Source organism: Apteryx rowi, unplaced genomic scaffold (genome assembly GCF_003343035.1).
Source record: "Apteryx rowi isolate R43461 unplaced genomic scaffold, aptRow1 scaffold_110, whole genome shotgun sequence".
In the NCBI taxonomy this organism is placed as follows: Eukaryota; Metazoa; Chordata; class Aves; order Apterygiformes; family Apterygidae; genus Apteryx; species Apteryx rowi.
In genome coordinates this window covers 1,320,685-1,334,439 of record NW_020447309.1, presented here as the reverse complement: position 1 = coordinate 1,334,439, position 13,755 = coordinate 1,320,685, and the positions used below count along the sequence as shown (strand labels likewise).

The 13,755-nt window shown below is 35.3% G+C and overlaps 1 protein-coding gene across 7 annotated transcripts in view; it reads right to left on the bottom strand.

Moving 5' to 3' along the window:
* Nucleotides 1–1,020: 1,020 nt before the first annotated feature.
* LNPK (lunapark, ER junction formation factor) overlaps nt 1,021–13,755 on the bottom strand; it is a 53,869-nt gene continuing 41,134 nt past the window's right edge. For 3 of the 7 annotated variants that reach the window (XM_026075384.1, XM_026075352.1, XM_026075361.1), the window contains exon 13: nt 11,955–12,913. In XM_026075384.1, the coding sequence (XP_025931169.1) occupies nt 12,714–12,913 (200 nt within the window). In that variant the 3' untranslated portion in view covers nt 11,955–12,713. Of the gene's footprint in view, nt 4,258–6,582; nt 7,065–7,845; nt 8,143–11,954; nt 12,914–13,755 lie in introns of those variants that run through there. The other 4 variants (XR_003255122.1, XR_003255121.1, XR_003255120.1 and 1 more) reach the window with 4 other exon arrangements.

Below are 13,755 nucleotides of genomic sequence, written 5' to 3'. Positions count from 1 at the left end.
TTTTTCTTATTCTCCCCATTCCCTGCCACCAGTATTTTTTCATTAAATGAAAACAGATTCATTCAATGAAGTCTTCTAGAGAGACTCCTTGGAATCTCCAGTGAGTTATAATTAAAAAAATACCTCACACCTATGTCCTAGAATACCTCAGCATAAAGACAGTAAGCAAACAGAACTGAAAGCTACTTTTTCTCTCCAATATATTCTGGCCTTTCACTTGACACAGAAATGACACCAAAAATCTACCAACACCAAAAAAAGGGGTGGATGATCCAACACTTAATAGCACCCTTCAGAAATACCCCAGGAAGAAAAAGCATGGGTAAGCACTCTGGACAAACCCTTGTCCTTTTCAATGAAACAGTTTTCATACCTAGCAGTTATGGAAGCACACTGCCCATGACCAGTCAAAGAATTCTCTACCAGGCATTATAAAAAGCAATCTGAACGTTCATCAAAAATGCTAAACAAGTAATTGAATTCATAAATACTTTAGACAAATACCATGTTAAAACAAGATTTTGAAGTGATGCAGTAAAGTCAGGTTCAAAAAAATCACAGTGATGTCCATTCATGGCTATATATAATGCCCTTCCCATTAAGAGATGAAGAGTTACTGATAAATGTGTTATATTGAAGCACTTGAGTCTTTTGTCAAAGAGAAACCAGAAATAAACTGTGGGTGGATTAATAATGCTTGAGTTTTTTAGGACTCTATCACCGTGTTCATTCCTTTTCTGTATTTGCTGTATGAAAACATCCATTCAGACTATTCAGAGTGGCAAGACTTCCATTAACACCTCTATAGTTATATATGACAGTGAACATGTATAACCAGAACATAAAAAATAACAGTTCCAGAATTCTACCCCGACCTTGACAAAGACTCCCTACCCAAGAGGTTATTCATTCAACAGAAAGATTAGCTCAGTGAAATGTTACTAGTTTAATAAACTCCCCAATGACTTACTCTTTGTTCAGGTGTCAAAATAAAATGCCAAGCAATATTCTAGCCTTGCATAAACTCAAAAGGTAGACTTTATTAAAACATTATATTTATAAAATTTACAGATAGAAAATGAACAGAAATGCTTTCTTTTCTTGCATTCTCTATTAAACACATACATATTTACAAAATATGCACCTCTTGTACTCTGCAGATACATCACAGAATTTAGTCCTTCTTGGATGGAGTCCACTAAGCAGCCTATGAAAATATCAGTAAAGAAAAGTCAGCTTTAGCCAACTCTACAGACAATGGAAGTCTCAAGTATAACATGGCAGGAGAGAAATTCTGCCCAAATACATTTTGCTTTGAAGATGCACATTCCACAAACACAGCCGAAAGCCAGCTCCTAGGGGAGCAATGTTTCAGGGACTCTACTGACACATGCTTACTTGGCTAGTCTTCAGCAACAGGGCATTTGCGGAGCTACGAGGTCAGACATCCCGATCCTGCTGCCCAGGGAATTTCCACCTCAGTTTTCACCTCACAGTGAAGGAAAGTAAAGTGAAATCAGCGTTCACATACTGAAGAGTGTGCTTCTGGAAGCCACGGGGCTTTGAAGAAGTCCCATTCATCCTCGGTATGAGGGTCTCCAGCAGAACCTGCAGAAAGCAACAGCTAGGCAAAACACATTTTCTTTGTTCCTCCCTGACCACAGATGCATCACCTGTGGAAGGTGATACAACCCTTAAACTCATTTTTCAGTGGGGCATTGACTCAAGTGGAAATCTCAAGCCTTTAAGTAGGCTGCAGTTCCAAAAGTGTAGCTGGATGCCCAGGTACCAATTTGAGTGTTCAGATATTGACTTATAAAAATGTCTATGTTTATGTTTAGTAACTAAGCTTTATGTTATTTGAGAATTTTAYCAAGCCACCTTCTGAGTCCAAAAGCAAAGATGATAGAGAATCAGCATTAGTATCTTTGAGAGAGGGTAAAAGGGGAGCAAGATATACTCTTGTACATTTGTTTTGAATATTTTTGAGAGTTATACAACTTTAGTTTTGCAAAGCAATTTTCCCACTTTCACTGAGAAACAAATCTGATTTGAAAAATCTTACATCAGCAGGGTTGTTTTGCAGATGTTATTTGCACCATTTATTTATCAAAAATAACTAGAAAATGTTTTTAAAACATCTTTCCAAACTGTACAAATAGCAATGTGACATGGGCTGTCTGTTTTACTTATACTGTTTTACTGTTTCACATTCTGAGCAAAGAGAGAGGCTATTTTCCCCAGGGGTTCAGGAGGGCATACTATTTCATTTCTTCAGAAAATTGTTTCTCTGGATTTCAATCTTTTTAGCCAGATATGACAAAATATAATATCAAGAACACTTATGCTTTTTATCAGCTCTATTTTCAAAGCATAAATAATAGATCAGTATACATTTAAGTCAGGTGACCAAGTCTTATTTCAGAAATCAGATAAGCATTTTACAATTTTTAAAGGATGCTGTTCATTTTCACAACAGTATCATTATGCCTTTAAAATGCTTTCAAAAGACCAATTTATAAGCATGGAGTGATTTTGAAGATGTTTCACTAGTGTTAATAATACCTTACTCAGGTGGCATTCAATTTGCTGAATCCTTGGGTTAATGAGGCAAATAAATCAAAATTAAATTGGCCTTGGAAAAAAATTCAGACAAAATTGCATCCATCACATTATATATACTGAGACTCCTTCAGTACTGTTCACAATGGCTAACAATATTCTAGCTCGCAGAATCATTACACTTATTCAGAATGCATCTTGTGAAAATTCTTAAAGCAATTGAGATTTTTAAAATCAAATAGATCAGACATCCATTACTGGATGAACATAATGTCTTATTATATTACATCAGGAATATTCACAATAAGATGCACACAGTCTTAGCTGAGTAGCTCACATTAAGTGCCCCTAAATTTCAACTGCCCATCATTTGTTCAGTCATATAACAATCTCCTTTCAGGAGGATTTCACACCACTGCAAGCCTGTAAGATAAGTTTCAAGTCTAAAAAAAGAAAATACATTCTGCATCCAGGCCGTCATTCACTGTCTCTTTAAAAAAGCCTCAGCTATGCAAAGCTGTAGCTAAATAGCTCAAACAAGCAGAAATGCTAGTGTTTTTGACAAATAAATATTTCTACTAATATTGTTGAAGTAGAAATGGTGCAAAAATACTATATTCACTCCMTTCTCTAAAATATGAGAGAAAAGCATTTTCCTGATACTATAAGAGGGATTCTGCTACTGTTGGGGAATACCAGTGTTGTCTGCTCTTTACAAATGGTTAATATTATACACTACTGTTTAGAGAGAAGAACTGAAGATGTCAGAGTTCTTATTAGAAGTAATAAATTCAGAGTGGGCAAACAACAATCAACAAGTACTGACTTGTAATGATACAACAGTTGCCAAGGTTTTGCCATTTTTACTTGTAGTAAAGTAACAAATATACTTTTCCACCCAGCTAACTACTACCACAATTGCATTCTTTTACTGTAAGCAACTTTCCTATAAAAATAGAGCCTTAATAGAAAAACAGACTTCCACATTGAATTGTTGCAACCACATTCATTGCTATGTCATCAACACACACAGTACCTTGGTTTGAAAACTGTTTTGGTTTTCAGCCATTTTCAGCTCAAGATTTCCACATACAGACTATTTACATTTTTTTAATGGAAAATACTGTGCAACAAGATTATTTCTTTCAAAATAAACTAGTACTATTAACATTTAAAATCAATGAAAGAATGCAAAAAAGCTGGAGTTTTCATTTTGAAGCAGTTAAAGGCCTAAGTTCCCTTTACATGGCACAGGTTCAAAGCAACAAGAAATGGCACAGAAACATGCTTCCAGAACTGAACTTCCCCACACAGGACCTTCCTTGTGGCTTTGCAGAAAAGTTTGTATGACCAAGACTTTGATTAGGACTAATTTATGTAATGATCTACTGTATTGGCTTTCTTTCCCTCTCAAAGGAGGGACAAGACTACAAATAGCAAAGAATTTGTTGCTAGAAGGTGTTAGAAAATCTGTAAGCGAGACCTTTCCATTTTGATGAAACTTTCGTTAGAAAAGTTTTCAGGTTTATGATCAATTTACAGCCAAGGTGCATATACAGCAAGTGATCACCCCCAAAGCCAGTTGCTAGAAAAAGAAACCTACTCTAGAAAAAAAGTTACCCGTCTACTCACCTTAGATTTGGGAGATACAAGCTTCAGTTCCTACTCCAAATCAACCACACTGGTCTTCTGCTCCTGCATAAGTGTCCCAACAAGGACAACCATTATTGTAAATTAGGTGTATGGATTTCTGACAGCTTAAAAATCCCGTTTTAAAAGGTGCTGATTTCATCTCAATACAGAACAGAACGAACATTTCTCCTAGCTCCTGAATTACAAATTATAATCTTCACCGAGGAAAAATTTCAATGCATAAGCACTCTAGCAAGCCAACACACTTAGTGTTTGGCTGCCGAGGAAGCCGGTATTTTAGAAAAACAGTAAGTTCTGCTGCACGTTATTCCTTTGAGTCTTGCTCATGACAGATAGCATTGATGAAAAGTCACCATTCAGTGGTTACTCAATTGCTTGCTCAGAATGACATAGTAATTTTATTCTGATTTTTAGTCCACAGAACAGAAGCTATAACTGGTACCAGTCCTCCTCTTACAGATGCAGAGGCTTTATACTCTTTGGCAATGGAGCATGGATTTGTGTTTTCATAGTGCCTACCAGGTAGTGGTTGTGCACTATCATTATCCAAATAATTTGTAACAACAGGTGAAGGAGAAGACTTGGAAACTAAACCAAATGTGTCTTGATCTGACCAGAAAAAAGATGAAACATTGCTGGAGCAGCTAAAGCAGCCTTCTAAATCAATACACAGTGCAGGTCTAATGAGATTCTCATATGTTCTACAAGATACTTAAAAAGAAAAAAAAGCAAGTTGACTTGTGTTATCATGCATGCAACTATAACTCTTATAAGTATTATTATGGGAGCTACATGGAGGCAGTGATATGTCAACTACTTGCAGGATCAGGCCTTAGCTGTAAGTCAGAATATGAACCTTACATTATCTCAGAACACATCAAAAAATGGTTAAAAAGATTCTCCCAGAAAACAGTATTGTAAAAGCCAATGGCACAAGAGTCAAAACTCACTCCCTTCTACTACTGAAGCAATGTTAATTTAAAAGCCAAGGTTCATTTGAAAAATAATCACCTGTAAATCAGAAAGTCTCCAAAGATTAATTTCTGCATTTACACTATTTGCAAAATATATTCAACTTAGAGACATCCTTTTTTTCCTGAAATAATTGCTTGCGAGATGAGAACTAAAACACAATCTCAAGTGTAGTAAAGGTAATTGCTGCACTTACTGCTCATGTCATGTTGATGTATTACTAAGTATCAAAGGTCACAGTTCTGTACTCATACATTATCAAATTTGAAAGAGCAATATTCGATTCTGACCAACCTTTAAACTGCCCAGAATGTGTGTGAAAATGGATGTGGGGCTAACTTGGATTTTAAAAAAATGAAGCCATGTTTCGGAAGCTGAGGGGTCAATCAGCTAGACTGACAGGGTTAGATGTCAGTTCTGCGCGTCTAATACTCTCTTAGATTATCAATGAGGTACAGTACACTGATCACAAGCTAAAGCAGTTGTACTAATGAAAATAAAACAGTCTGAAAAAATTAGGTAATACAGGCCTGTGACACAGGGCAGTACCTCGTGGACAATAATGCAAGAATAAGGACATAAATCACCATTTAGATACAATAAAACCTATAATATCTACCCTGAAACATACATGTTTATGGAATGGGGGAATTACAGACAAAAAGTCGGTATCTTCAGAATTCTACTGTCTCCTCTGAAGTTGCCACACAATATTTTTTACTGAATCAAGGCAGGTTTTCAATGCCTCTACTTCACTGCGCACACAAAATTTTGCAGTCTTATGCCAGCCTGACCTTTGAGAGTAGCTGGCTGTTCATGCCATGTACCAACAACTTTCACAATTGTTTGTGGTATAGATAAATTGGTCTTATCAGAATTTACTCAACCTTGAACAACTTTTGTTTTCTACCTATGCCAGTCCAACTGTGGGGGTGGGGGATGCACTGAAGAGGCAGGGACATCCCCATCCTTGTTTTGGTAACACACGAGGCCATTTAGGTCTATGAAATCCAACTTGAAATTGAGCACAGACAGTGCAAAATTAATTATTAAAAAGAACCATCATCTCAAAAGTACAAGTCACCTTAAAAACTGTTACTAGGCAAAGAGCAACATGATTCTTATTCCAGTCACAATCTGGATCAGATAAACAATCAACAGCCTTTTCAGAATCAAGTTTTTTCTTAGGTAATTACATACACAGCAAGGTAGCACATATTTGAATAAGAAGCAATATAATTTAACTTTATACATCTTTTTTAAATTTGTTGAATTCAATAAAAATATATTTCAAAAGGGGAGCACAAGCTTAAATATCTTCCCAACTACAAGCAGAAAAGCTAGGAGAAATTTCATAGTGAAGTCTATCAGACTAACAATTCACAGTAATCAACATCTTTGCCACTGGTTTTAATGGAGTTTCAATTACAGATGGAGTAACTGCTGGTCAAGACCATAGCTAAGATTGAAATGATACTTTTGATTAAAGAGGCTATTCATACTGTATACTACATAAACATACGAAATCTTTACTAATGCAACAAGGCTATTGAAACAACAGGAACTGAAACATTCTATAAATATAATATCTCCTGTTTAAATAAATGCTTAGAGTACAATAAATACAGGATACGCAACTACAAACATTGTTTAAGAAATGTTAACTTTCACATTTCACCTAAAACCTCATTTTAAATAGTTTTTTTAAAATGAACTTTGTGCTTTTGTAAAATGTTTGTCTCTGTGTTGAACAATTCATAATTAAGTTTCCTCAATTGAGTAGAGCTCCTTGAAGCGGTGCAAGAAATTAGAGGGCAGAACATTTCAGGATAGCTGGAAGGTCTTTGTTGCTTCAGAGTTTTCTACAAATCCAGCATCTTAATTTTCATTTAGGCAGCAAAATGGAGAGAGAAAGAGAAAAAGAAAATTATTAYTTCAATTTAAGTTACAAATTTAGAGTTGAATTTGAATTTGCAAATTGAATACCCCAATTGTCCAATTTCCAGTATTTGCATCCATTGTTTTCTCCTGTATCTGATTATTTAAGGATTTTGCTGCATGTATTTCTAACTGTTGCAGTCTTCCTTTTGCAAATTATTCTTGTCACACAATGAAAAGAATACATGATTTCACAGTGGGGAAAAAGCTTATGAGGCACTGCTGAAATATATTAGTAACTGCTTACTGAGAATACTTAGTAGCCTAATGCTAGGTATGTACAGAAGCAGTCCTGAAGTATGTTTGTTCTCAGTGACGATAGTGAGAAATACTAGTACTATGAGAATTATAGTCAGCACCTCCCTTCTACGTAAAAATTAAGTCATGATCAAATTGATTTTATGCAACCTTGAAAGGGTTATATTGCAATTCAGTGCTTTAGATTTTTCACCATTGCCAACTCAGATAATCTTATCAAGAATCTTAAGAGTTTGCTTTAATCTCAAAACCCCATGGTTTGGGAGCAAATTATTGTATATTCAATATGTTTCATTTTAAAACCCTTCTCTCTATCCTGCCCATCATACACATCTCTAGGTCTTATTCTTGCAGAAAAAAAGTTTGAATGTGACTTGACAGGACCTCAGAGAGGTCCACAAATCAAAAGCAATGGTGAAGAGAAGCCAAATTCCTTGAAACTCTTGACCTTATGGGACAGCCTTTTTTTTTTTTTTTTAACTGCAGGGAAGCAGTTTTTATTGTTAAAAGCTATTATAACTTTTCTACTTGTTGCATAAGCACCACCACCACCCCCCTCCAAAGACCAAGTATCAAGAAATTCCTACCTACTCAGAATGGCAGCTTTTTCCTCTGAACAGTCAAAATTGAGAGCATGAAGCACATTTAATCTCATACTAGTAGATACAGAATCACGACTATGTAACATACAGACCGCTTCTGCTAGAAGCTTACAGTTTTTCCTCCAAAAGAAGTTGTGATGCTATTACACACCAAGACCTGGAAGCCAACAGTCCTATATCAATCAACCCAGTAGGAACATTAGCAATAGAAGAGTTGGTTGTAATTCCTCCCCTTCATCACCCTCCACAAACTTGAAAACCGAGAACTTCGCCTCAAGACCACAGTCTGTCCTACTCACTTGCCCATCACCACACATCCACAACTGCACATCAAATACCATCAAGCAACTACAGCTCAAGAACGAAGGTAAGAATTAGGGAGAAATGTTTCTCCTAGTCTGAGGGTTAATAATTTGTTTTAAAAAATAAATACTGTTACTTTTACTAATCCTAGAAGTGAGGAACCCTGCCACAGATGGATAATTATCAAAATTTCCACAAACATATTCCTTGCAGTGAATCAAAACTTTCTGACAACAGCTAAAAAAGAACCCTTCCATGAACTACTACACAGATCCTAGGGCTTAATACATCCTTAAGTGAAAGAACACAGGAAAGATGCACACTGGTCACAGAGACTAATTTCTTATTGTCTGCTCACTCCTATGAAACTATTTTAAACCTAATTCCTCCTGGAAATTTACTTGGCTAAATCATTAGAAACTTTCAAACTTCCAGTTTGAGTTTATTCATGGATGACTTACTTTCTTCCTAGTGTCTATACACCTCACACACTTATAACTAATACCTTTTATTTATTTAAAGTGTCAATACTACTGCAGTCTTTCATGTACTACACACTTAAACTTTAGAGGCTAACTTTGCCAAAAATCAAGACAGGTTTTCATTTATCAGTTCAAGAAAGTAATTGAAAAATGAGGTACTGAGATCTGAGACACTGAAGTTTTAACCATATGACTGGAAAAGAAAGAATATGTTGGAGATATGCAAAAACAATCACTAAGACTTGGAAGAAAGTGAGGGCTGAAAGATTTTGCTTGAGGACAGTCAGCATACAGATCAAATGATGCTCTGCCAACAGTGATGTTAAAATGAATTTTCAGGGTTAATATTCTATTGAAACATTCACGGAAAGGTCATTCCTTACCCCTGTCGTCTTCCTGATTATGAAAGAGCTAACAAACCCTCTACTCAGAAGTAGCTTATTTACAAGGACTTTATATTCACAAACAAGCACAAACAAGCTTCTTAAGTATTACTTTACTACCCCACTTCATGATTTTCTCCTCCTCCAGGCTACAGGAATAAAGGGGCTTGTACAACATCTTTCACATGACTAGGTTTTTAAGTACTTTTGAAAGTATTCAAAATGCATATAATGTGTTCAAATACACATTGGGAAGTCAGAAGACAACAAAACACAGGGCCATCCTATTTGTTACATTTCCCCACACATACTTTCTTCCATCTTTCTCATCTTTTGAGAGTCAGTCTAAAACCGGGATAAATCACTGATGACTGCTGTACCTTTTTATTCTAGATACTCCTTTTTTGAGTTTTCAGAGCTACAAAAGCATGACTAAGTCTGGCAACACAAAGTCTAAACTGCTCTTCCCTGAAAGATATTTATGGATTCCAGGCCAATTTCTGTTGGACAGGCACCTATTATTATTGCCATTCTTAAAGACAGATGCCAAGAACCAACTGCCCCAGAAACAGAATCTTTTTTTACATTCATATAAGGACTGAGGCATACATACCTGGCAGTATGCATACTTGTGAAAGCTTACTGTAAATTTAGGAAAGCCCAGAGTCCATTTCTATCATTGGCATCTCCCCAAGTCTGAAGTCGCTTACAGATTAATTACCTCTCTACCCTCGCTTATTATGGCTGTTTTAATGCCCTGAAAAATTATAAAGTTAGAAATAAATCATTCTCTACTTAAGTAATACCAGGACATCCCTTAACTTCTTTTCCAAGTCTTCTGAAGCAGTTAGTGGGAATGATTGCTTGGAAACATTATCCTTACTGCTTCTTCTATATGAAAACCTCTGAGAAAAACTATCATGTACTTAAGGCTCCCTTATCCTTCCCCTCCTCAAAAATGCTAGGTAGCCTTAGTTCTCATAAGTCTAGGTTTCATGCATTTAAGCAAGTATGTTTTCTTGTCAGGCTGACTGTTTCTACCTGATTCTTCAGTGACATACTAAATACAAATTATCAATCACTCTGTTGAAAGTTGCTAATGTCACATTTAAGCACATTGGGAGCAGTGTTGGGAGAAATAATGCTTCCCCCAGCCATCCCATGCAAGATACCAGTTCTTCTCTTTCAAAAAGAATTCAGATTCCCAACAACCTAAGATTTGACATAGCAGAAAGTATGTTTCCTTGATAAAAGGAGACCATACAGAAATACATATCTTGCAGTAACAAAAGAAATAGATAATTAATATCGGATTCTTTTCTCAGCCTATTCAATAGATATTGTATGCATACAGCCTGATAACTGCATCTCAAGGGAAGGACCTAGAATACTCTACAGATACATAAAATACAATTTTTAAAGTAAATTAACACACAGGCCTAGAATAATCTCAATCACTGAAGTGATAGTAATTCAAATATCCCTAATGGGGATCATACATTAAATTTTACCTGTTTAGTACTACAAAGATAAGCACATCCAATAGCTTAACTGGGTTGATTCACTACACTGTCCTGTGATTTCTTTTTAAAAAAGAGCCTTTACACAGATAAACTGGTGATGCACGAAATAGGGATATTTGAAAATTTTACACAAATGCATAAGCATTATTATCTTTCAAAATTTCCAATATTTTGTTTCATAGAAGTTTCAGGATAGAAGATACACACTTTTTTTAAAAATTACAAAAAATGTGTTCCCCTATCACTTTGTGATAGGTACTTTTCTCATACTCAGAGGCAATGTTTGGAAAAGGGACTGTTTTCTTTAGATTCCAAATCAAGATAGTCACACATGAAATGGTTAACTGTTTTTACTAATTCTGTATAACATGTAACCAAACATCTACAAGTACTCTTTAAATCACTTGCCTGCACTTTGCCTATTAAGACTAATTGAAATATGAATTGCAACTAGTTAACCAGAATTTTTTTTTTTTTTAAATCTAAATACAGACCTTCTCCTGAACTTGAACCTGAGGGTTGAGCTTTTAAACTAACCTGAAAGAATCAGAAAATAATGCATATATTGGAAAAGAAACACTAATTACTGCTGTTCAGGTACGAACTTGTGTCTCATATTCAGATACAGAATCTGAGGTCATATTTAGAAACATACTTCTTGCAGAGGGCGTTAGCATTAAGATTTTGCTGCCTTTATATTGTAAAAACAGTTCATTTTGAGCCCAAGATGAAATATTTTTAAAGTGTGTTTAAAAGTTTTCCCCTCCCTCCATATAGTGAAGTACATGGAGGGCATTACAGACTCAAAGGTTTTATCGCAACTACTAGTAAGTCAACTGAGCTAAGCATGGTGAGCGTGTACAAAAAAAATCAGTTTGATTTATTTAGGTGCCTCACTTCCAGTCACCAGAAGACTTCTGGTCCGGGTTCCCAACTATTATATTTATCTGGACTTGCATAATAAGTGTGCTTAGCTTTAAACATTTATATGATTAAAAAGTATAGCTCTGCAGTGATCCAGCAACAAATATTCATTGTGATGTTGTCCAAAAACAGAATTAGATTTTAGGCAGTAGGAAAAATCTTTTGATAATTGCATGTACACTTCCCCTATTGATGAACAATCTATTTCAGTTTTACTAAAGCCATCTTAGCTACATCTATGTGTATGTTCTTTGTAAGCCATCACATTCTTTTTCAATTTCCACAAGGCAACTGTAGTATAGTTGCATACAGCAGATTAGAAGTTCTCTGAAGTTCTAGGAATCACAAAGCAAATATTGCTGCTACATGTCTTTATTTTCCTTTAACAAAATACACAAAGGCACAAAATTCACTTATCTTGTCATTATTTTACAGGTATAAATAGTGCTTTGTATTCAAGTACAATCAAGTGCAGAGACTTCCTATATTTTATGTAAACACAAAAACAGTTTTGTATGTATGCACCTCTGGTTCATCTGCAATGCAAACACCAAAGGAAATAGCATTTATCTGAGTGCCATTTAACTGAATTCTGTCAAGAAGTTAGACAATGAATAACATTGACACCACTGTAATGACACTTTCCATATGCTTAAGTCAAATGTTAGATGACACTTCAGCTTGTAAACATCTGTGTATTTAAAATGTAGTCAATCCATGTTAGCAGGAAAGCATTAAAAAGTATCTTAAGTTCACTAAACCAAACTTCACTAGGTCAGTTGCTGCCAATAATTGCTTTGTTTGACAGCTAAAGGCATATCAAATTATAGGTCACCCCTAAATAAACTTGTACTTTTTAAGTATGCAAAACTGAACAATGGCTACAACTGTTAGACTTCAAATGACTATACATTCTGCTCTGTGTTAACTCATTTAAAGACACATGCTTAATGTACAATACCCATTTTTACACATAGCTTTGACATACTGTGGCAGTGAGGCAGTTCAAGCTCAAGCAATATTTTTAAGTTGTACCATTAAAAAAGCTCACCTGAATAGTAACAGGCATGAACAAAGCTAAAAGAACTAGCTACAGAAGGCACTTGAAGTATTTTATTCTGCTTTCATTAAAGATTCTTCACTCTGTTTAGCTGAAATAGCAGAATCTGTTTCAACAGCTGAAAACTCAATTTCATTTTCTGCTCCCTCTTTTTCAACTTCTTCAGCTAACTTATCATTTAGCTGCTCGGGACTTGGGGCTTGGTTATCTATTTGCTTTGTCTCAATAATCTGAGCAGTTTCTTCTTCAGATTCTGTGAAAAGAAAAAACATCATGTTACCACTTTCAGAAGTGAAGTAGCTAATATTTAGAAAAGAAAGCGTGTGAAACAATATCTTCCAATCACACACAAGTTTCAAGTAGTCACTACATGAAATTCTCAAATACCAAAATCTATTTCATTTTTCTAGCAAGAGAGTCATAAGTTAAAAAAAATCTGTAAAGTTTAAGGAAAAAGAAAATACTATGGAAAAGACTTCAGACCCTATTAAGAAAATATTATACCTTTGGTGCATATATGTTTACATTCACCCTCAACAGAATCTTTCTAAACTTATTCTTTTAATGTGAGACAGTATCAGAATTAAGATCTGATGGTAAATCAGCTTATTTGTGCTTGGTAATGGAAGTTTGCAACGGTATAGCTCTTCCTACAAGACTTCTAACACAGATTTCAACTTAGTAGAAACTACTCTGAACATGAAGAGCATGTAACTAAATATTTTAGAACAATCTAGTTCAGGACATCTCAAAACAAGTGACCAAAATTACTGAGCATTCTTAATCTACCTGTGTCTTCACTCTCAATCTGTACCAGGAGTTTGTGATAACAGGCATATTTTGAAGATTAGAGGTAATACAAGTATTTGACTAAAGTAGTAACTTCTAGCTTCATAACAGGATTTCAGTAGTAAATGGGAAGAGAGACTGTCACATTGTGAAGTAAGCATAAACAATGAATAACTGAACACTAACTAGAGCAGTAGATGACACAGGGGTAGTAAAGACTATTGATGGGAGTCTACTGATTATTATAATGCATATTTTGAAGGCAAACAGTTTGCAAAATTGGTGCAAATTTAAGTTTACAGATCA